Genomic DNA, 23,759 nt, shown 5'->3' with positions numbered 1-23,759 from the left:
TCAAAGCTTCAAAGGACAGGATGACTCTCTTGTTAGGGACTAATGCAGCTTGAAGTTGAAGCCAGTGCTCATTTACCACTCTGAAAATCCTAGGGCACTTAAGAATTATGCTTAATCTATTCTGCCTGTGTTTTATAAATGGAACAATAAGCCTGGATGATAGCATATCTGTTTATAGCATGGTTTACTGAATATTTTAAGCCTGCTATTAAGACCTACTGCTCAGGAAAAAAAAAAAAAGTTTCCTTTCAAAATATTACTGCTCATTGGCCATGTACCTGATCACCCCAGAGCTCTGATGGAGATGTTACAATCAGATGAATGTTGTCTTCATGCCTGCTAACAAAAGATCCATTCTGGAGCCCAGGGATCCAAGAGTCATTTTGACTTTCAAGTCTTATTATTTAAGAAATACATTTTGTAAGGCTATTGCTGCCAAAGATTCCTCTGACAGATCTGGGCAAAGTTAACTGAAAACCTTCTGGAAAGGATTCACCATTCTAGATGCCATAAAAAGAACATTCTTGATTCATGGGAGGAGGTCAAAATATCAACATTAACAAAAGTTTGGAAGAAGTTGATTCTAACCCTCATGGATGACCTTTGAGGGGTTCAAGACTTCAGTAGATGAAGTAATTGCAGATGGGGTGGAAATACAAGAGAACAAGAATTAGAAGTAAAGCCTGAAGATGTGACTGAATTGCTAAAATCTCATGTTAAAATTTTAGATGTTCATAGAGGCATTATTCACAATTGCCAAAAGATGGAAGCAACCCAAGTGTCCATCAATCGATGAATGGATAAATAAAATGTGGTATACACATAGGATGGAATATTATTCAGTCCTAAAAAGGAATAAAGTCCTGATACATGTGACAACATGGATGAACCCTGAAGACATCATGTTGAGTGAAATAAGCCAGCTGCAAAAGGACAAATATTGTATGACCTCACTGATTCGAAACAATGAGAATAAGCAAACTCATAGAGTCAGAATCTAGAATATAGGTTACCAGGGGACAGGGTGGGGATAGGGAATGGGAAGTTAAGGCTTAAAATGTACAGGGTTCCTATGTGGAATGATGGAAAAGTTTTGATAATGGATGATGATGACGGTAGCACAACATTGTGAATGTAATTAACAGCAGTGAAATAGAGATCTAAATACGATTAAAAGGAGAAATGTTAGATTGTATATATGGTAACAGAATAAAAAAATGTAAAAATCCATGGAAGTATACTACACAGTGAACACTAAGTTAAACCATGGACTTTAATTAATAGTATAATTATAAAAATGTGCTATCATCAATTGTAACAAATGTTCCACACACCAATGCAAAGTGTTGGTGGTGGGGTGGTGTACAGGAATCCTACATTTTATGCATGATTGTTACGTAAACCCACAACTTCTCTAATAAAGAAAAAAAAACTTAATATGAGGAGTTTCTTCTTACGGATGAGCAAAGAAAATGGTTTCTTGAGATGGAATCTACTTCTGGTGAAGATGCTGTGAACAATGTTGAAATAACAACAAAGGATTTAGAATATTACATCAATTTAGTTGATAAAGCAGTGGCAGGATTTGAGAGGACTTCAATTTTGAAAGAAGTTCTCCTGTGGGTAAAATGCTATCAAATAGCAATGCACACAATAGAGAAATCTTTCATGATGGGAAGAGTAAACTGATGCAGCAAACTTCATTGTCTTACTTAAGAAATCGCCACAGCCACCCCAACCTTCAGCAACCACCACCCAGATCAGTCAGCAGCCATCGACATCGAGGAAAGACCCTCTATGAGTAAAAAGATTATGACTCGCTGAAGGCTCAGATGATGGTTAGCATTTCTAATTAATGAATGTACATTGTTTTCTTAGACACAATGCTACTGCAGAATTTAATAGTCTACAATATAGTGTAAAAATAATTTCTATATGCACTGGAAAACCAAAAAATTTGTGTTGACTTGCTGTATTGTGATATTTGCTTTATTGTGGTGGTCTGGAACTGAACCTGCAATATCTCTGAGGTGTGCCTGTATTTAGTAGGGAGCAGAAGAGGAAGCACCTTCCCCTGTTCTACACTATAATCATCGCCTCTTCAAGACTGGGCAACCTTGATTATGGCATGGGACTCTTTACCTAGGGCTTGTGTAAAAGTCTATGTCACTCATAGACTGGGAACTAGTGAATGGACAGAGAGTCAGCAGAATGTCATAAGTACTATATTCAGAAAGATCTCAGTTTAACTCCTGGCTGTGTAACTTTTAATTTAACCTCTCTAAGCCTCATTTTTCTTATCTGTAATGCCTACCTCAAAGGGTTGTTTTGGGGATTAAATGAGATAATGCATGAGTCCTTACCACAATGTGCAAGCACTGTGGTAAGGACTCAATAAATTGTATCTATTATTATTGGTATTCTAAATGCTTGTTAGATGAAATGAAAAGTTGTTTTGTGCACATGCCTATAAAGGTTTATTTTAAAAATGAAACTTCCTGTGGAGAAAAAGCCTGTAGTAACTTCCTCCAACAGAAGTGGGGTACTGTCTCCACAGCACAACTTGAATGCCTGGTTCTTTCTCTGAGCTATTTCTCAAAAGGAATGGAGCTCAAATTCTAAAGCAAGACTAATTTAAAAGTTTGTAATTTAAGTTACACAAACTCCTTGCTGACCTCTGAATCAATACCAACTGGTAACTCACCATCTCTGAAAACCACCATTTAGGATACTTCAATGCCACAAAGGCAACTTTTAGGACACTTGTTATAGAAGATGAAGTAAGAGCCAAAAGAAGTACTTTTTTCTTTCTGAGCCTCTTGTGGCAGGATAAAGACTAGGTGAGTCCAGGGTTTCTCAGCCTTGGCAATCCTGGCATTTTGGGCTGGAATATTCTTTGTTGTGAGGGTTGGCCTATGTGTTGAAGAATGTTTAGCAGCATCTCTGGCCTCTACTCAGTTGGTGCCAGCAACACCACCCTCCACCCCAAGTTGTGACACCCCAAAATGTCTCCAGACAATGCCAAAGTCCTCTGGGTGGAGGATTGGGCACTGCCCTAGAGAAAAACATAACCCCAGAACCAATTCTGATGACTGTTCCTTCTGGAAAACTGACTGGATACTATGACCCTTAATAGACAAGTGGCAAATAAAACAGTGGGCTTGGACCATAGATGCTCCTTACAGCATGGGATGAAAGAAGGGTATGTACATGCAAAACAAGGAAGCAAGAAGGGGAACAAAGCACACAGATGTTGCCAAACAGGGAAATTAACGAGTCTTACTAGCTCTTGGGAAACTCAGGATGCCAAGTAAGTGAGCAGCATAATAAAAGTACTAGTTTCAAAGAGAACAGCTAAACAGGCCAAGAGGGCACAAACCTTGAAACGCAGGAGATTGTGGTGCCACCACTGTCACTGGTTTGGTCATTGGGGCGGATGAGAAGGGGTCCTCAGAGGGTCCGCTGAAGGCATTAGTGATCTGTGAGCACAAAGAGCTGATGCTCTCTGCTTCCCCTTCTACCTCTGGCACTGCAAGGCAAACAGAAATGGGCTCCAGACAGAAAAACTAATCCTGAAATATAAGTATGATACAAGAAGATATTTTACACAGTATCCTTTATTTGTAGAAGAAAAAGACTAATTAAAAGTCAGCTGGGGCTACAAAAGCAGCTTAAAAATTTACTGACTACAATTTTCATTGGTTTTTCAGATGGGAAAGTATAACACGTCAACAATTCACTGACTAAGGAACATTTTCCTCCCCTGCAAATCTACAAACTTCTTTATGTCCTCTCCCGTGTGACACTACTGAGAACTTGGTGTTCTCTTTTTGTGCCAAGATGTTCGGCTAGCTAGATCTTTCTAGAAGATACCTGCAATCTGTTTGCCTTCCAACCAGTTCCCAAGGGGGCAGCCTGAGTTAAGTTCTGGAGCCATTTAGTGATTCTATCAGAAAAATGAGTTACTGTCAGGGGCACCAGTGGATGCTCAGTGCTTTTCTCTGTGGTAAACTATGATAATGTCATCACTCTCATTTTTCTCCAAAGTCTCTAGTACTGAGTATACAAACTACGATAACATGATCAAGTGAATTGAGGCCTGGGACTCTAGAGACTTTGCTCTCATAATATTGACTCTGGGATATTTTTTGGGTCACTGAGGAAGCTAATCATGTGTGCTGAATCTTTGTTCATCTATAAAAAGAGAATAATAGCTTTTGCTCCCCATCTGCCCCAGAGAGAGATTGCAAACAAGGTTTTTGAAGCATCTAGAATTTCAAATTTTATAGATGTTGAGCCCTGGAAAGACCCTCGCTAATAATCTATCCAACTGATCTTTAGGCCTAGTTTCATCTGTCAACAGAACTTAGCTCTCAGCAGCAGTGCCCTCTTTTTTTTTTTTTAGGAGTGCCCTCTTGAAACAGAGCTTCCTCATATCCTGTTATAACAATAGTTCAACAGGTCTCAGAGGGAAGTAAAACAGCACTGACCAGATCTGATACTTTAGCTCAAGATCTTATGATGAGGATAGAGCTACCAGGACTGGTTCAACTGCAGAGGCCACACCAAGTCCCCTGTGGCAGTTCCAAAAGGTAATGAATATGCAAGCCCACTGTCTCTGATAAACAAATCTTTGATTTATACATGAGTCCATTTAAAGTTTCCTCCCTAAGGAGGCAACCAGCCACAAGGACAATGAGGACTTATCCATTTCTTCTGGTACATCTGACACTAATCCTATTTAACTGTATGTGTTTCCAAAGCCTCTTTAATTAATTCCCTGCTGGGTCCCAAATGTCAGAAAAAGAATAGAAACTTGAGACCCTTGATGTTTGGAAGCAGGTTGGCTAAGAGGCAGTACACTCACATCAAGACAGACCACAGACATTACAAACCAGGCTAGAAATTTTCATCATGACTCTGTCACCTATTTGTTGAAAAAAAAAACTAACGATTCACACACCCCTCCACAGACTAGTTTTCTCCTACTGGGAAATGATACAAGATGCAACCACCAACCAGCCTGAGTGAGAGGAGTGGCTAATTTGATGTAAGTGAAGATAAAGCTTCAGTGCTTGAGGTACCCAGTGAGTCAGGTGGCTGCCGCATTACCTGTATTTTTTAAAAAATTACTTTATTTATCAAATAAAAAAACATTTCCAAACAAAACAAAGAAAAACAATGGGAAAAACAAATATCCTGAAATAATTTCATTCCTTCCAATGTAGTCCTACCATACCAAAAGAAAATTACCTGAATTTTTGATGGGGAAATCAGTCTTCCTCTGCATAGTGGAAGGCAACTCATTGATGCGCAGGGATAGTTGGCGTTTAAAGGGTGACATCTTCTGGCTAAGAGCAGGAAATCCTCGGAAAGAGCCTTGGCGGGCAAGTTGTTCAATTGGAGCATGCCGGCGTGGGATGGCATGAGGATTGTTCACCTCTAGAGAGGCAGTGGCATCCAAAGTGGGAGAGGTAGGAGAGGATGGGGATGGGGCAGTGTTGCCAGGGGCCACTGATGAACCAACAACTGTCTTATCTGTTTCAGCTCAAGAAAGTAAAGAAAAAGAGGACCTTAGGAATTCTTCAAATAATCTGAGCTTACATAATAGAGGAACTCAAAAATTCTCCAAGGTCCTTTTACCTATCTCCTTCCCAGTGTCTTTAAAAGACAGGTTACAAGCAGGGTTCAGATGCGCTATGTTTTAACAGATAAGGGGCTTAATAACCTACTACAAATCACGTTACATCTACTAAGACACAAATATTGGGTCTTTGATTTTTATGCAGTGATTTATAAAAAGACTGAGCATGTTTAAAAAAATCAGCACCTATGAACTTGTAACGTGAGGACCTTTAAAAAATGATGGTTCATGGTTTTAAATGTTTAGGTGGGGGGGGCGGGCTCTGGAAGTATAATAGTCAGAAAGGTCTAAGCAAACCTAAGTTCAATTCTGTGTCAAAGAATGTCACAAAGCAAAGTTTTTGAAGCATGAACAATATGCATTTAAGGTTCGTCTGAATAAAATCATCCAGGGTAAAATTTTAAGTTGGATTTAAACCTAAATAGAAGACCGTTTCCATGTGGATACCAGTTGAGTCCCATTCTGATTGTGGTAAATCTCTATCCCTAACCATAATCCTCCATAGATCCTGAGACTCAACCTCTTTGGCAGTTGCTGTGTGTAGCAATGAGTGTTATTTGGTGGCATTAAATAATATGCTTTCAGTATGAAAATCATTAAAGCACACAAAATAATAGCCACATGTATTAAATTTTCTAGTAAAGATAACATGGTGTTTTTTATTGTTTGATATCCTGGCACAAATGTTTACAAGAAGTGAAAAAAAAAATCAACGATAATTTCTCATTTCAAATAAAAATAATGCTGTTCTCCAAAATGACTGGTTTAAAACTAAAAGCACATAGTGAATAATTAGTAAAATTATATTAAGGTATATCAGCTAAACTGAAGTGTTTAATTCCCAAGTGTGTAGGTACCTTGTTGATTTCAACTTTAGCTGTTTACAAGAATGCAAAGCATTTCCTAAAGCCCTCTCAATTGGTTCTAAAATATACCTAGCCCAATGTTAGATGACGACTCCTGAGTAGGCATTTCTGCTATGATGCCACGGGGTAACTGAAAAAACTCAAATTCTGCAAAATCACACACTAAAGTTAATGGAGCTATGGGAAAAAAAGGAACTGATCTCTCAAAATCTATGGACTTTTAATATAATAACAACCTAACAAAAACAGTAGCAATGTTAAATCTACATCTGCATTTACCTCCCGCATCATAGTTGGCAGATTCCTAAACCCTGGGACTGTACCTCTTCCTTCAGGATGCAGGGCCCTTGGTGGGCATTTCCTTCTCACAGAAATCAGATTCATTAGAATTAAAAATCTGTTCCAGTATATACATTATCCCAATTTTGTTTTAAACACTGGGGATAAATGTCCTTGCAGCTTCTTCAGTTGTGCGCTCAGCTTCCCCAGACAGCTTAACATAACAGAAAGCGTTAACATTTTTGAAACCACTAAACTAGCCATTCTTTTGTAAGATTTTCAGCTTTGTTCTTGAGGTCTTCCTATATTGCTAAGGTGCCCCTGATAGCTTCAACATATTAACCTGCTAGGAAAAACTGCATTAAATAAACACAAGTTGTAGTAGAACAGATTGTACCTTTCTTGGCATCTTGGATTTGTTTCATGATCTCCTCTCTTTCTGCTTGTTCAGTGGCTGTTGCAATACGGAATGATCCTTCTCTTGTAAAAGTAGTCCGACTGGCATCAAAGGTTGCAGTCACTCCACATTCCTTCTCCCGTTTCTGCTTCCGTTCTAAACAGGCCGCAAAGGCACAGCCAACTGCATGGCTCAATCGTTCACCCTATACATAGCAGAGGATTTTAAACACATTCATGTTTTTGTTTAAAAACAATCATGAATTAGCTTAGACCACAAATAACTCTGTTTTTACACAAGGCAAAATGTTAGAACTCCAGATTAAAATTAGGTTTTCATATATTAGTATGCTAGGCTAAAATGGTAATGCCTATGATTCTTTAACAGTCTACACCATTGCAAGCCTTGTGTAAAGCCATTGTCAGCAATCTGTGCTTTTGTGAGCAGCCACCGACCTCATCACTCAGGTTCCCTTTGTCATATTATCTCTGGCCAGCAGTTCAGGAGACACTGTGCAAAGGTTCTGAGCCCTCAGTCTTCACCTATAAACCTCTATTTGCTCTTTCGGGAGAACAATGGAATATATACAAGTACTTCTAAGAAACCATTGAAATGGCAGTGCAAATTTCAGGAGCTTAAGTACATTGTCAACATAGAAAATGTAATATATCTAGGAGAAAAGGTGCAAACTTGGAATTTCCAATAAATAAATACAACCCCAGTGATGAAAAGGGAATCAGGCAAAGGAAAACTTTGATTTCTCAGTTTCCCCTTTCTGAACACTCTCCCCTCTTACACAACCCTCCCCATTTTAGGTCCTCAGTGTTTTCAGGCTCCCCCCTCCCACCAACCTTCCCTACTATCTTTCTCTAATGACACACAGGCAAAAGTTAATGCATATCGTCATCTACATTCTCCACTTACAAAACAATTAAACAGATAAAACTGATTTGTTTTTGTGTGTGAGATTATATAAACTAAACATTCCTTTATAGATACATTAGATTACCTCAGAGTAAATTCAATAAATTCAGTGGATTATTTTTTACAAGGGTTATTTGTATTTTAAACCATATCCCTAAGTGTGGAATAAAAAAGTTAAAGATGGTGTGGTGGGAATTAGGACCTTTTTTTTTTTTAAGGAATTTAAAGATGCTATTTTTAGATAAGGTATGGCCAACTGAATCAGGGTGGGTCTTAATTCTTACTACTGTAGGCCTTATAAAGAGAACTGGGAACTGACAACAGACTAGATGTCAGAGGAAGCGAGAGGGAGAAGCAAGAAGCAGGCAATCAGCAAAAAACAGTGAGAGATTCCCCTGTGATGGAAGGTAAGCTAAGGAACCCCAAGGGTTATGCAAGCCAGTACAAGAACTCTGCAGACTTTTGGGAGAAAGTATTCTTCACTGATGCGCAGATTTTGGACTTCTAGCCTCAAAACCATGAGCTAATAAATGCTTATGTTTAAGCTAACCCACTGTATAATAGGTGTCATAGCAGCTATCAGTAATGGTGAGAAGAGAGCCCTTTTTGGTATTCTCAAAACCACACTATGCAGACAGCTGCTCCTGCATATGCCTCTGAACAAATAACTTCACTGGATTTACAGCATCAGATATCATAATGTGAGGTAATGTTTGAAATGCTTTTTATCCTTAATATTTTATATGACTATAGACCTTTTACTACTATTTAAAGATTGTCAAACAAATGAGTTCATTTAACTTCATAGTAAGATGACTGAAGACTAGGTATTAAAGCATGAAACAAGACGAGGGAGTACAGAAAGACTTTTATAACTGTTTGCATTTGAATATAGCTCATTTATAAGGACATATCTGCTGGCAAAGGAAGTTTATGATTTCTCAAAGAGTGCTCGCCCAACCAGCACCAAAAGCATCACCTGTGAACTTTGGTAAATGCAAATTCTCAAGCCCCACCCCAGACCCACTGAATCAAAACCTCTGGGGGTGGGGTCTGGCAATCACTGTTTTCACAAGCCCCCCAGGTGATTCTGCTATACAGGAACCATTGGCCTGAAGGGTCATTATTTGATAATAAAAGTTTATAAAATTTGTATAGGGAAACTCTTGAACTCTTTGGATTTTGTGAGTGTAATGATAGCAAAATAAGCCAAACCTTTGTGGCTTTCTTAGGCTGGAGAGACAGGAAGAATGAGTAGTTGGGTTACTTCAACTCATTCTCAAAGCACCTACATGAAACCAAGTAGGAACAGCTTTAACAATTCTATTAGGTACCATTTTGGGAGCAGCTACCATGGACCAGACCCTATGCCAGCTAAGTGTGCTTATTTTCATTATTTAATTTAGTCTCCACAACAATTAACTCTATGTTATAGAAGTGGATACTAACACTTAGAGAACATTAAGTAATTTATCCTAAATCCCACAGCTACTAAGAGCCAGAGGCAGGAATGAAACCCGGATCTGACTGCAGAGTTTGGGGTCTTAACATCTCTTTATACTGCTGTCTCAAAACACTTTTAAAAAAACTTTTGATCAGTTTTAGAGCATCACCACCTTCCCAGGTTAAGTTTTGGCAATGGCTTTATTGTGGTGTAGCCTTCATGAATAGCTATACTGCCTTATTCCATCTGAACTTCTTAAAAAATTCAGAAATTACTTGCATACACAAGCATGCGCTTGTTAAAAATATAGTGGAAACTGCTTGGTTGACCCAACTTAGAAGGAGCTTGACTAACTGACAATAGTTGTGATGAAATACATATTGTTGGACTCACCGTGTCCTTGACAGCCATGAAGCAATGACAGATCCAGCGCCGAGTGGTGCCATCACGGCATATATAAGAGAAGGCTCTATCAAAGTTCCTATCTGGAGCACAGAAAGAAACTTTTTCTATTGTCTGGTCAACTATGAGGTCCTAGAAAAAGGGAAGTACAAAGGAGAGGGCTTATGAGGTTATTTAAGCCTATCAGAAGAAAGATAGGATGCCCGTTTCACAACACAGAATCCTTATGTCATTCCACAGCCTATTGTGGAATGAATATCCTTTTAATTGCCAATTTTCAGACTAAGCTGTTGGTGCCCAAGTTCTTTCCAATGGTGATCAGGCATGCTTGTTTGATTTTCTTTCCTATTTTCTTCAGAATCATTATGAACTATTGGATCATTATGTATTCAATTTTTTCAATCCATTGCAATTATTCTTTTTGATGCCCAAGTCATTTTATCTTTAACCAGTAGGAGTGACTTAACATGCCCTTTTGACATGACTCCAATATCTTTTGATAGCATCTTGTTTCCTGGCCTAACATGACATCTCAGCCTCATTTTTCACATCTTCTGATTCGTAACTGGAAACAGCCATTCCTCTAAGGAACTCTGGTTCCTTCTGGTGGGGAATGGAATCAGAGACTGCAGCTTGGGTTCTAAGGGTGTGTCTTGCTTCCAGTTGAAATTATTTTTAGACCTTTTCAGTTCAGTGGACAGAGTGAGGATATTCGTATTTTTGAAAGGAAAAAAAAAAAAAAAAAAAACCCCAACATCATGAGTTCTTATTAACATTTCTAATTCAAAGTTAACCCTACATGGTTTTTACTTAAATCCTTTGATTTTATAGTTGTACTTCTTTTACTCTTAAAATCTTGGCTCCTAATTTTAGTATAATTATTTGTTTTATCTTATATAGACAATAGTTTTAAAACAGTATCAATATTATTACTAACAATAAGATTACTGAATGGAGTTTAATATTTCTTTGCAGCTCTATTTGTCCTTAGAATATATTTCACTAAAGATGATCATTCAGTTCATTAGTCAGTTTAATTCTTTCTGTGCAATTATGTCATTGATTAACTCATTATCTGTTTGTTTCATTTATGAATTGCTTTTTTTTCTTTTTTGACAGTTCTATGGGTTAAATTTTTTTTTTTATTCTGGTAACAAATATACAACATAAAGTTTTCTACTTTAACCACTCTTGAGTATACAATTCAGTGATGTTAATTATTTTTACAATGTTGTGCCACCATTATCATCAAACATTATCAAAACTTTTCCATCATTCCAAACAGAAAGTGAATCAATAAGCATTAACTCCTGCTTTTCTTCTTTTTTGACTGAAATTTAAAGTTTATAAATATTTACATATTCCAAAGTTAAAAACTACATTCAGAAAAAATCACACTTCTATCCCTTTAACCAGAATACTTTCTACCTATCTAGCTATTTTTAATTTAGTTTTTGGTCTATTTGCAAAAAAAAGCAAATACGTATGACATTCATGTTTCTACTACCTTTCTTATGCAAATTAGCACTACACATATACTATTCTGTACCTTGCTTTTTTTCAATGAACAATACTGTTGTAGGTTGAATTGTGTCCCTCTGAAAAGATATGTTCAAGTTCTAACCTCTAATGGTTACCTGTGAATGTGACCATATTTGAAAATAGGTCTATGTAGCTATAATTAGCTAAGATGAGGTTGTACTGCATTAGGGTGGGCCCTAATCCAACATGACTAGTGTCCTTATAAAAAAGAGGGTAATTTGGACATAGACTCGCAGACACAGAGAGGAGAATGTCATGCGAAGACAGAGACAGATATTGGAGTGATGCATCTACAAGCCAAGGAAAGCTTGGGGCTATCAGAAGCTGACAGAGGCAAGGAAGGATCCTTCCCTAGAAGCTTTGGAGAGAGCACGGCCCTGTAAACATCCTGATTTTGGACTTCTAGCACCATGGTCTGTGAGAATAAATTTCTGTTGTTTTAAGCCAGCTAGTTTGTGATACTTTATTACAGTAGCCATAGGAAACAAATACAAATACTATTTCCAGTGAATTTTTTATTTTAGATACCGTATTTTTCAGTCCTGGAATTTCCATTTGGTTCTCTTGCAAAGTTTCTATTTCTTTGCTGAGATTTCCTATCTCTTCATTCAATATAAGCACATTTTCCTTTACATTATGGAATGCAGTTATAATACCTGCTTTAAAATCTTCATCTGTTAATTCCAACATCTAGGTCATCTCAAGGTTTGGTCTCTGTTGATTGCTGTTTTTGATGAGAATGACCACGTTTTCCTGTTTCTTTGTATGCTGAGTAATTTTGCATTGCACCATTCACAATGTTAAACTGTTGAGATTCTGAATCCTATTACCTTCCTTGGAAAAGTGTTATGTTTTTAGTTTCAGAAGACAAGTAACGTGATTGTGCCCAAATGGAAAACTGTCTTTTTGGACAGCAGCTCAAATCTCATTTTGGTTTTTAGATCCTTAGCTGGGCTATTTAGGGTCTGTCCTGTATGTGCATGGTTAAGGGATCAGCCAGGGATTTGGGCAGAATTTACACCCATAAATTGGGGTTTCCCTCTTTGGGTCTCTTAATTCCAACATTCTCTAAACTCTGTCTTCTGGTTTTTCAGATCAGGAAGACTAAGAGTTTGCTATTGGAGTCTTAGCTATCCTGTATGGTAGAGACTATCTTCAGGCTAGAAGCTATGAAATGGAAAAACCACTCAGTGCCATTTCATTCTTTCTTTCTGGGGGAGGACTTCCCCCAGAATCTGCTTGCTTTGGGCTATTCTCTAGTGCCCTCAAATAATTGTTTTATTTTTCTACTGCCTAGAGTTTATAGTTGTTTGTAGGAGAGTCAGTCCAATAGGCGCTTACTCAGCAATTACTGGAAGTGAAATCTATTGAAGCCAATTTTTAAAAACTGTTTTTGTTTTTTTTTTTCTTTTAATAATAAAAATTTAACTTTATGATCACTTCAATCACATTTTTTTTCAATTCATTTATCCCTTTTTCTAGGAAACCATGCAAGAAATATAAGTTTAAGTGGGAACACTATCAGAACCAGAGTGGGCATGTGTGGGGAGATGGGAAAAAGGCAATTTGACATTGTTTCTTGCTCAAGGGGTAGGGTACTCAAATTTTGGCTTCTAATCCATGGTAAATATGTGCAGGGGATCATGGCCTGGCATTATCATAAACACTGATCCTAACTTATTTTATTAATGTTGGCGTCTAGCTACATATAAAGGTGGGAAGACAGATAGACCTAGGGTGACAAGCCATCTATTCCTACTATCCCCTCAATGTGGAAAGAACTAACTAATCAATGTCAGCGCTGTAAGTGGCCACCAGGGGGCAACAAATTCATAGCCTCCAAGGACAAAAAATTCATCCAAAACACTTGACAAATACATTAAGTTCTTAAAAATAAGCTAATGATTGTTGTTTCCAACAGTAATGTCTATTTAAGAAAACTGCTTCTCTTGAACTTAAAAAAAAAAAAGAAGCTTTAGAAGTAAGGTCAAAAGGACTAATATACAGCTTTATTAATTACTTAAAATGTATCAGGCAAGTTATCCATCAGAACTGCTCTTTAAGTCACGAGGCTATCCTGGAGGTTTCCCCTTTGCAAGCTCCAGCTACACATCCCAAATGGCCACAGTATGCCACGCCCTTACCAAAAGTAGTCCCCAAATACCTAGGTCCCCACCTGAGATTCTGTAAAATATTCACTCACTAAGTTTTATCTCTCAGAAACTTCAATCCACCAGAATGTTGCCATGCCAGACAAGTCCTAAAACCCAGAGGCAATAGCCTCTTTAAGAACATCAACCAGATGCAGCCCCCTTCCCCATACTGCTGACACCCCCTTTCAATATGAACAAGTTAGGGTGCTCACTGCCTAGACATCCCTGAAGATGGAGAAAGAGATTAAGTGAGAGGAAAGGGTAGCAAAAAACAAGACAAGATTTAACAAGGGTCTATGAATACTGAAACTTTATATAACTAGACACACACAGACTTTTTTTTTTTTAGATGAGGGGGTTAGAATAGCTGGAAGGAGGTAAATGACATGGTAGAACTGAAACCTATAACATCCTTTGAAATTTATTCTATAGCTACTTGTTGAATTGTGCTTTGAAAGTCTTCACCTTTCTGTATATACCCTATACTGCATAATAAGGAAAGAACTGAAACTGTGGAACTATAACCCATAACAATTTTTGAAATTACCTATATAACTGCTTGTTGAGCTGTAATCGAAAGTTAACACCTTTCTGTACGTATGTTATATTTTACAATAATGGAAAAAGCTGAAGTTGTGGAACTATGACCCATGACATTCTTTCAAATTTGCTCTCTAACTACTTGATAAATCGTACTTTGAAAGTTATCACTGTTATGTATATATGTTAAAGTTCACAATAAAAAAATGAATTTTAAAAAAACCTGCTCTTTATTGGTCAAACTTTTTCCCCCTTCCAATGACATCTGAGATTTTCTGAGAAATTGTTTTTTGGTAAAATTTTTCCTGACTTCAGGTCTCTCTAGAAATTTTAATCAATGATTAAACACACTTATGTAACAACTTACGCTCTCTAAAGGCAGAGCGTGTGTCTTTATCCTTATTTAGGCATTTAGGATCACTTTCTCTCAAATGCAAAATGTTGCCTGTGATTTGAGATATTGTATGGATTCTAAATAAATGATAACCAAAGAAGCCATTTACTAGTCCTTAAGATTTGACTTAAATTGACTTTTTAGTTAAATATCATATTAATCAGTTCAAATATCACTTTCTAAAATACAGAGTTTTGTTAAAGAACAAGAAGAAATTTCAGATGTGGTCTATATTCTTTAACATAAAATTTGTGGGGGTAATTTTTTTAATATGTAAAGAGAAAAATAGAACTCAGATCTTAATATTAAAAGCTAATGCTTACTACATTAAACATGCTGAGTCACGTAAAACTGTCAAGAAAAATCTCTTCTGTTTTTCATAAGGTTAACGAGTAACTAAATTGGTTTCCTGAATGTTAAATAGTCTCTCAAAAGACTGAACTTTGTACAACGTGGAAGGATGTAGAATGACTACAAGAGCTTAATGGCATGGTATTTGATCACCAGGGATAAAAATAAAAACAGAAAACAAAAAACAAAAACATTAGCTTATAAAAATCTTACCTTCGTTTTTTCATCCACAACTCTGAGTCCGTCTGCTGATACCCACAGTACTGCTTTAACTGCTTTCTTTCCAGTCTTTTAAGAAAAATCAGGAAAAGGAAGAGGGAGGGGTGGGAGAGAAAGACACACATATATAACATTAAAAAGAAAATCATCTTCCATAGAAAACACTGACTTCTGCCTTCCAAAAGTCACAAGTACAGATGGAGTCCAAGTTCAGGAGGGGTGCTCAAAGCCAGATACTCAAATCAAACTGCAGAAACATTCAGGAAAAAACAAGCCAAAGCGATTATTTTAGAAAACAATGCAAAACAATAAGATAAAATTAAGTAAAGGGGAAGGGACAGATGGAATCATAACCAAGATATCACATTCTGAAAGGGCAAAGAATTCATAACTAGATTCTTCACCCATTTAAAAAATCACCAAGAAAACCAAGAGTCAGATATATATATATATTAAATACATAAGGAGTTACACCACAAGTAGCTTCTACAACTGTATTTAGAGTGGGAAATAATACATAAATCTAAATTGAGATGTTGACCATTTCAGTATCCCCTGGACCTGAAATTTTCATGCTAAAAACTCAAGAGGTCTTCATTATTCTATCAACAATCATTAAACACCACTATTTCTTCTCTCAGTATTAACTTTCTTCTCTCAGTATTAACAAGAACTGAGCTGGTTTAGCTTTAATTTCACATTAATTACATAGAGACAATTGGGAAGAACTACGAGTATTAAAAAACTGTTGAAAAATATCTTTACTGTAACACGAATTTTCTTTTTACTGGATAAGAAAAGACATCTTTTGGCATGAATGAAAAGGGACAGTGGGAGTTTGTAATAGTAATTTAATGGCTTCTTTTCTTCTTAACTGCTTCAAGAATACAAGCACAAGAAAATAAAAGGAAAACAAAGGCTGAGAAAAGAGATCAGAATATTATAAGAATAGATCAAAAAGAATCTGGCATTAAAGGTTGGAGCAGTAGCCTTTAGAGGGGAAAAGGGAGAATAACAAAGGTTTACCATTATTATGTTTCCAAGCCCAGCAATCCTCAAAATGCAAAGCATGGCCTTATTTTAAATGAACTGTTCTGATCCAGGGTCCATCATCTCTACTGCCACCACACATATGATGTGTGTCTATAATATGCCAGGCAGTAGAAATGCTCGAAGAGCCTACAGTCTATTGAAAGGTGACACTCAGATAAATAAATAATAATATAGTAATAAGTGCTATAGTGGAGCTGAAAACAAGGTACAGTGATGTCAGAAAGGAAGCATGGTCAAATCTATCTGTGGAATAGGGGAGGTTATTAATCGGAGAAGATCAAACAAGGCCCTGAAATACTTTTTCTACATGTACTAGGCGGGACCAGGGAGTCATAGGGAAATGATAGTGGTAGTGGACATACCAGGCAGAAGAAACAGCAGTACAGAACATAGAGGCAAAGAACATGGCAAGTCTGGGACCCAATAAATATCTCAGTATGGCTTGAAAGTAGGATGGGTGTGCAAGGAGCAGCGGGAGATAAAGGGTAGGAATGGCCTGGTCATGGTGGACATTGTATGTTTGCTAAGGAATTCAGTCTTAATTCTGTAGGCAACTAAGAGTTACTGTAGGAATTTAAACATAATTAAACAGATTTGCATTTTAAAAATATCACTTTGGCAGCAGTGTAGAGGAATTGGAAAGAGCTGACAGGAGAAAGGAGGACCATAACAAGATTCCAAATGAGGTCTGTAAGCTTCTTGGCTGAGATAAGGATGGAGATGAGAAGATTTTAAATGACAAATGAAAGGAAGGAGTTGTTGAGGATTCCTCTCCAGTTCCTGGCTGGAGAGGTAACTGGCTGAAGAAGGTACCACCAAGTAAGATAGGGAACAGAGGAGGTACAAAAGCAACTATGAGATGTCTATGTAATATCCCAGTGGAAACATCTAACAGGCAATTCAATACATAGGTCTGAAGCTCGGGAGAAAATTGTAAGATGGAATTTTAGATTTGAGAGGCATCAATCATGAAAGTAAACAGAATAACAAGGCCATGGACATTGTAAAACACCAATAATTAAAAAATTGGGAGAAGATGAGTAAGGCCTTGAAATATCAAAGGAATACCCAGAGTGACAGGGGAATCAGGAGAGAGCAGAGTCACTGAAACTAAGGAAGAAATGTTTTAAGAAGTAATGAGTGGTTCAAAACATCAAATGTTGCAGAGTGATCAAGTAAGGAAAGATGTGTGAAGTGTCCATTGGCTTTAGCAATGAATAAACCATGGAAGAGTGCCAGAGTTGGAAGTCATGCTTGAATGTATTGAAGAGTTAAGTACTCTTTTTAAAAAGCTTTGCTTGGAGATGGAAGATGGTAGCACAGAGAGGACTGGAAGCTAGTTTGTCTCCCGGAAACAACTAATAAACAACCAGGAACAACTAGTAAATAATCTGGAATAACTGCGGGGGGACAAACCTGACTGCCCACTCATCATACACCAACCTGAAATGGAGGAATGCCTGAGATCACAGCATAAAATCTGTAAGTGAAAAAACTGAGGACCTGACCCAGGAGTCCCCTCCCCCCAAGGCCCAAACTGCAAAGCCTCATGGTACTAGAGAGCAGCACTCTCTCAGCAAGCGAATATAGCTCAGGTGAGCTCCAACTGGGGTTTTAATTAGCAAAATGTGGACTGCTCAACAAGATACGAATCCTCAACAGGCAGAGAGAGGCTTCTGGTAATGACTGACCTTGGAGAGCCAGAGGGTGGCTGCAGACTGGCCCTGAAGGGGGCTTTCTGTCCCTTTTTTTGGCTCAGTGGAGAAAACCTCCACCATTTTCAGTTCCCAGCACTCTGACCGGACAAGGGTGGAGACAGCACAGGCAGAGAGTCTATTCAAATGTAAATGTCCTCTCCCTACGGGGTGTATTTTCCCTAAGAAGAAGAAGGTGGTTCCAAGCTCTACTCTCCCCTTCTATTCAGAACCAGACCCCAGAGCCTGGGGGAAAACAGCCACAGGCCACACCTCCTTACACCAGTCTGGAGCTACAGGCTGACAGGCGCCACCTGCTGGGCCGAAAAGCCTCACAGGGTGCACCAATCTTCTAAGAAAAACCCTCAGAGAGGTGTGATACTGTTGCCTCCTGCTGAGACCTGAGCCAATTTTGGTCTGGGAAAACCTGTTTGGGATAACCAAGGAAATCAGATGCCTAGACAACAGAAAATTACAACCTACACTAAGAATAACGACGTATGGCCCAGTCAAAGGAACAAACTTATACTTTAACTGAGATACAGGAATTTAAACAACTAATACTAAATCAATTCAAAAAGCTTAGGGAAGATATGGCAAAAGAGATGAAGCGTATAATGAAAACACTGGGCATACATAAGGAAGAAATCGGAAGTTCGAAAAAATAACTGGCAGAATCTATGAAAATGAAAGGCACAACACAAGAGATGAAAGACATAATGGAAACATACAACAGTAGATCTCAAGAGGTAGAAGAAAACACTCAGGAACTGCAGAACAAGGCAATTGAAAGCCTACACACAAAACAAAACATAGAGAAAGAAAGGAAAAATAAAAGCAACATCTCCGGGAACTTAAGGACAAAACAAAATGCAGGAATGTATGTGTCACTGGTGTCCCAGAAGGAGAAGAGAAGGGAAAAGAGGCAGAAGCAATAATAGAGAAAATAATCAATGAAAATTTCCCATCTTTTATGAAAGACATAAAATTACAGATCCAAGAAGCACAGCGTACCCCAAACAGAATAGATCTGAATAGGCCTACACCAAGACACTTAATAATCATATTACCAAACGTTAAAGATAGAGAGAATCCTGAAAGCAGCAAGAGAAAAGCAATCCATCACATACAAAGGAAGCTTGATAAGACTATGTGCAGATTTCTCAGTAGAAACCATGGAGGAAGGGGGGTGGTATATTGAAGATACTGAAAGAGGAAACCACCAACCAAGAATCCTATATCCAGCAAAACTGTCCTTCAAATATGAGGGAGAGCTTAAAATATTCTCTGACAGACAATGACAGAGTTTGTGAACAGGATACCTGCTCCACAGGAAACACCAAAGGAAGCACTGCAGAGAGAAAAGGAAAAGACAGCAGTGAGAGGTTTGGAGAACAATTTTGGGAGAGTAGCACAGCAATGTAAGTACATTGAACAAAGATAATTGTGAGTATGGTTGAAACAGGGAGGTTAGGAGCATGTGGGACACCAGAACGAAAGACGAAAGATAAAGACTGGGACTGTATAACTCAGTGAAACCTAGGGTGCTCAACGATTTTAATAAAAGGTACAAATATGTTTTTACATGAGGTAGAACAAATGAATGCCAACATTGCAAGGTGTTAAAAATAGGGTGGTATTGGGGGAAAATACAATCAATGTAAACTAGAGACTATAATTAACAGAAACATTGTGTTATGCTTCCTTTAATATAACAATGGTAATATACCAAAGCTAAATGCATATGGGGGAGGGGGGGACATAGGGGAAGGGTATGGGACTCCTGGCATTGGTGATGTTGTCTGACTCTTTATTCTACTTTAGTTTAATGCTATCTTTCTTTTTGTTGCTTTCTAGCTGTCATGTTTGTTTTTCTCTCTCTTTCTTCTTTTTCTTTTGTCCTCTACCTTCTTTGACTCTTCCTCCTTCTTTGTGGAAGAAATGGAGATGTCCTTATATAGATAGTGGTGATGGTGCTGAATACATAAATACGTGACTGTACAGGGAACCAACAATTGCTTACTTAGGATGGAATGTATGGTGTATGAACAAAACTGTCTTAAAAAAAAATGGGTTGATGAAGAAACCTTGAGGGCACTATATTGAGTGAAATAAGACAGACACATAAGGACTAACATTGCAGGGGCTAACTGATATGAACTAATTAAAATATGTAAACTCACAGACATGAAATATAAGTTACCAGGAAATAGAACGAGGCTAAAGAATGGGAAGCAGTTGCTTATTGTGAGCAGAATGTTCGACTAGGGTGAACTTAAACGTCTGGAAATGGACAGAAGTGATGGTAGCACATTGTGAGAATAACTAACAGTGCTGAATGGTGTGTGAATGTGGTGGCAAGGGGAAGCTCAGAGTCTTGTATGTCACCAGAAGGAAACTGGAGGTTAAAAGATAGGAATGTATAAAACAGTGAATCTTGTGGTGGACAGTGTCTGTGATTAACTGTACAAATATTAGAAATCCCTCTCATGAACTAGAACAAATGTATGTCACTATAACTAGAAGTTAATAATAGAGGGGCATATAGGAAAAAATATATACCTACTGCAAACTATATACTACAGTTAGAAGTATTTTAACATTCTTTCATCAATAGTAGCAAATGTACTATACTAAAACTATGAATCGATAATGGAGGGGGTGGTTATGGGTATGGGAGGATTGGAGTTTGTTTTTTTTTTTGTCTTTATTTCTTTTCTGGAGTAATGAAAATGTTCTAAAAATTGAAAAAAAAATCAATTGTGGTGATGGATGCACAGCTGTATGATGAAACGATTGTACACTTTGGACCTTTGGAGAGTTGTATGGTATGTGAACAATCTCAATAAAAATTATAAAAAAAAAATTAAAAAAAAAGCTTTGCTATATACAAAGTGGATGAACATTATGCTACACTATGTGAAAGCAGCCAGACACAAAGGTCACCATTTATATGAAATATCCAGAATTGACAAATCCATAGTTTTATGACTGGTGGTTGCCAGGGGCTGCAGAGAAGGGAGATGGAGAAGCACGTGCTTGCTGAGTACGGGGTTTCCTTTTGGGGTGATGAAAATGTCTTGGAACTGTATACAGGTAGTGGTCACACAACATTGTGAATATATTAGATACCAAAAAATTGTTCTCTTTAAAACGGTTAATTTTATGTTATGTGAATTTCACCTCAATTTGAAAAAAAAAAAGCCTTGCAATAAAAGAAGAGTTATATGAAGAGGATTGAGAGGTCTTAAAAAATTGTGATAAACTAGCATGATATATTAGAAACAGAAAGAGCTTTGGAGTAAGACAAGTTTGTGTCTGAATTCAGTGTCACCATTCATAAGCTGTATGGTATATGGCCCTAAGCAATTTACTCAACCCTCTGGGAGTCTCCATTTCTTCATCTGTAAAATATGTGAAAGGTTGTTAAAAGGCTTACAGACTATACAAACTATCTAAAATTTAAAGAGGATTATAAATAATTAGTAGTCATTTATTATCATTACTTATTAATAAGCTTAAAAAAAAGCACCTCCCTCAATAGTAAAGCTTCTTGAAAGCGTAATATACCCTTTTAACAACATACCACATTTCTATGCTGAATGGGAAAAGCTAGTGGAAAGATGGAGACTGAAGGCACAAGGAAAAGAGAAGAATAATTTACAGAATGAAGTCCTCCCATAGTCAGAGTGGGATAGGGCAAGAATACAAGTTTTAGACAGGAGAAGGGATGTTTCTTCCTCTGAAATGGAGAGGCAGAAGTGAGGGCAAGTAAAAAGAAAGATTTGTAGTGAAGGGAGTGGCAAGTTGAGGAAGTTCACTGCAAAGAAACACAAATTTCTCTGTGAAGATGAGATTGCTTGCATTACTTGCTGGTGAGAGGAAAGTAAACAGGTAGAGTAAAATAGTAAAGATTTAGAATAGCAATCTCAGAGCAGTAGGATATAATGACTAAGGGCACAAACTGTGGAATCAGGGTTTGAATTCTGGTTCTGCTACTTACAAAGTATGATGAAGGCAAGTTCCTTAACTTTTCTATGCTTTAGTTTCCACATCATTATAATGATGTTAATAATCTCATATAAAACCTTTGGATTATTATGAGGATTAAATGAATTAATATATGTAAAAGGCTTAGAACTAGTGTAGCCAAACAATTTACCCCAAACTTTGAAAGTGAATTAATATTTCCACTCACTCAGGTTCAGATGTTAGACAGGGGCTGTTCCAACAAACTGGTACATACAGCCATCCCATCAACAATGCTAACATATTTAACCAGCACTTATGTAGCATTTATTATTTCACTGGAAGGTTAACTCCAGAGGGTAGGGTTTTTTCCCAACTATATTGTTAACTGCTGTATCCCGAGAGCTTGGAACAATGCCTGGCACAGAGCAGGAATTCAAGAAATATTTGTTGAAAGGATAAATTTACTAAATACTTGCTGTAAGAAATAGGGGAAGAGAGAGAGCTGACCAGTGACATGGAGAACTGCTAAATAGCATTGAAAATTCCATGTAAGAAATTTTTTAATTTGCAGTATTATCTACCTGCTCAGTTGTGTAATTGTAGCCTGTAGTGCTCAGCATCTGGATGTAGGGAGGGAGACAACAGATAGGACTGCTTCAAAGTTGGAAGTGTGAAGGTGGGGAAAATAAGAGGTCATTTTAGAATGAGATTGTACCCCACTAGTCTCCTTATAATATTTACGGAAACAATATAACATTTTCTTGGCCTAGTTACATGGTTATGGAAAGATCTGTGCTTTTTGAGGTATGCCTTTATGGTAAGTTTTTATTTATTTATTTATTTTTCCTACAGGTATATCATGTTTATTTTAATTTGTCTCATCAGTTTGCAACCTGCTAGGGAAACTCCCATCATGCTGCCCTGACTGATAGCAGCCTTGCATATTATTGGTATAAATGCCATCAAGAGATTAAAAAAAAGCTAGGCAGAGAGTAAAAAGGAAAGCTTAATAATCCCTTTATGATGACAAAAAAATCCACTCAAGGCTCTCAAGAAGGTTTCTGTATAGATGTAAAACACTACGAGCAAGGAGATGTGGTTTCTATGTCTGCGTGGCGGCTTCTGGAACATCCCTATTTCATGGTGTTGATAATAATGTATCAGTGAGGCATTCTATTTGTCATATTTCATGCCCTCTGATCTCTCTATATAGGGAAGAAAACAGATAATATGAATTCTTGCATCTGTTCATACATTTGGGTGCCCATACTTGTATGTCACTCTAGTTTGCCACATTACAGTTATTTCAGTCAGGTTTTAAGATCTTAATGCTCAATAATATCTGTGGCTGAAAAATTAAACCCAGATTTTGTCACAAATTTTATAGTAGCAATGTTTCTTTAGTATGTATAAAATTTACAGTCTTTCATTCTAATAATATAAACTAAGATTCTTGAGTACTTTTTTACAAAGAATGATAAAAGTCAGAGAGAAAACGAAAGTTTCTATTTTCCCTAAAACCATCTATTTAAGCCAATACCCTAGGAAACCTGATCAAAGTTAGTTAACTAAAGAACTGAAGAAAAAACCCAGAGTAAGTTTGAAATATAGTAGTTACATACATCTTAGTGGCATACCTCCCTTTAAAAGAAAAACCTACATAATACTTCAGGCACTAATAAAAATGTGGTAGTGGAAATGTGGATGAGAATTATTAAGCTTTATTTCATCACCACTTTTCTAATATTTCTATTTTAATAATATTTTCAAGGTTATAGGTAAAATTCACACTAGCGCCAATATCATGAAAAACATTTTCACAATAAAGAGAAAAGTGCTTATTCTACAAAGAAATCTGGGGTCTAATACAGACAGAACTTCAGTG

General features: G+C 37.3%; 1 protein-coding gene across 11 annotated transcripts in view; it reads right to left on the bottom strand.

Moving 5' to 3' along the window:
* Positions 1-23,759, bottom strand: part of NUMB (NUMB endocytic adaptor protein) — a 260,763-nt gene that overhangs the window by 4,864 nt on the left and 232,140 nt on the right. For 9 of the 11 annotated variants that reach the window (XM_037832342.1, XM_037832343.1, XM_037832344.1 and 6 more), the window contains 5 exons: positions 15,150-15,224; positions 9,948-10,088; positions 7,187-7,391; positions 5,254-5,547; positions 3,380-3,529 (listed from right to left, as the gene is read on the bottom strand). In XM_037832342.1, the coding sequence (XP_037688270.1) occupies positions 3,380-3,529; positions 5,254-5,547; positions 7,187-7,391; positions 9,948-10,088; positions 15,150-15,224 (865 nt within the window). The remainder of the gene's footprint in view (positions 1-3,379; positions 3,530-5,253; positions 5,548-7,186; positions 7,392-9,947; positions 10,089-15,149; positions 15,225-23,759) is intronic. The other 2 variants (XM_037832347.1, XM_037832349.1) reach the window with 1 other exon arrangement.

This window comes from Choloepus didactylus, chromosome 4, assembly GCF_015220235.1.
Source record: "Choloepus didactylus isolate mChoDid1 chromosome 4, mChoDid1.pri, whole genome shotgun sequence".
Taxonomy (NCBI): Eukaryota; Metazoa; Chordata; class Mammalia; order Pilosa; family Megalonychidae; genus Choloepus; species Choloepus didactylus.
Note: the sequence above shows the minus strand (reverse complement) of the source record. Positions and strands in the feature narration are given on the sequence as shown.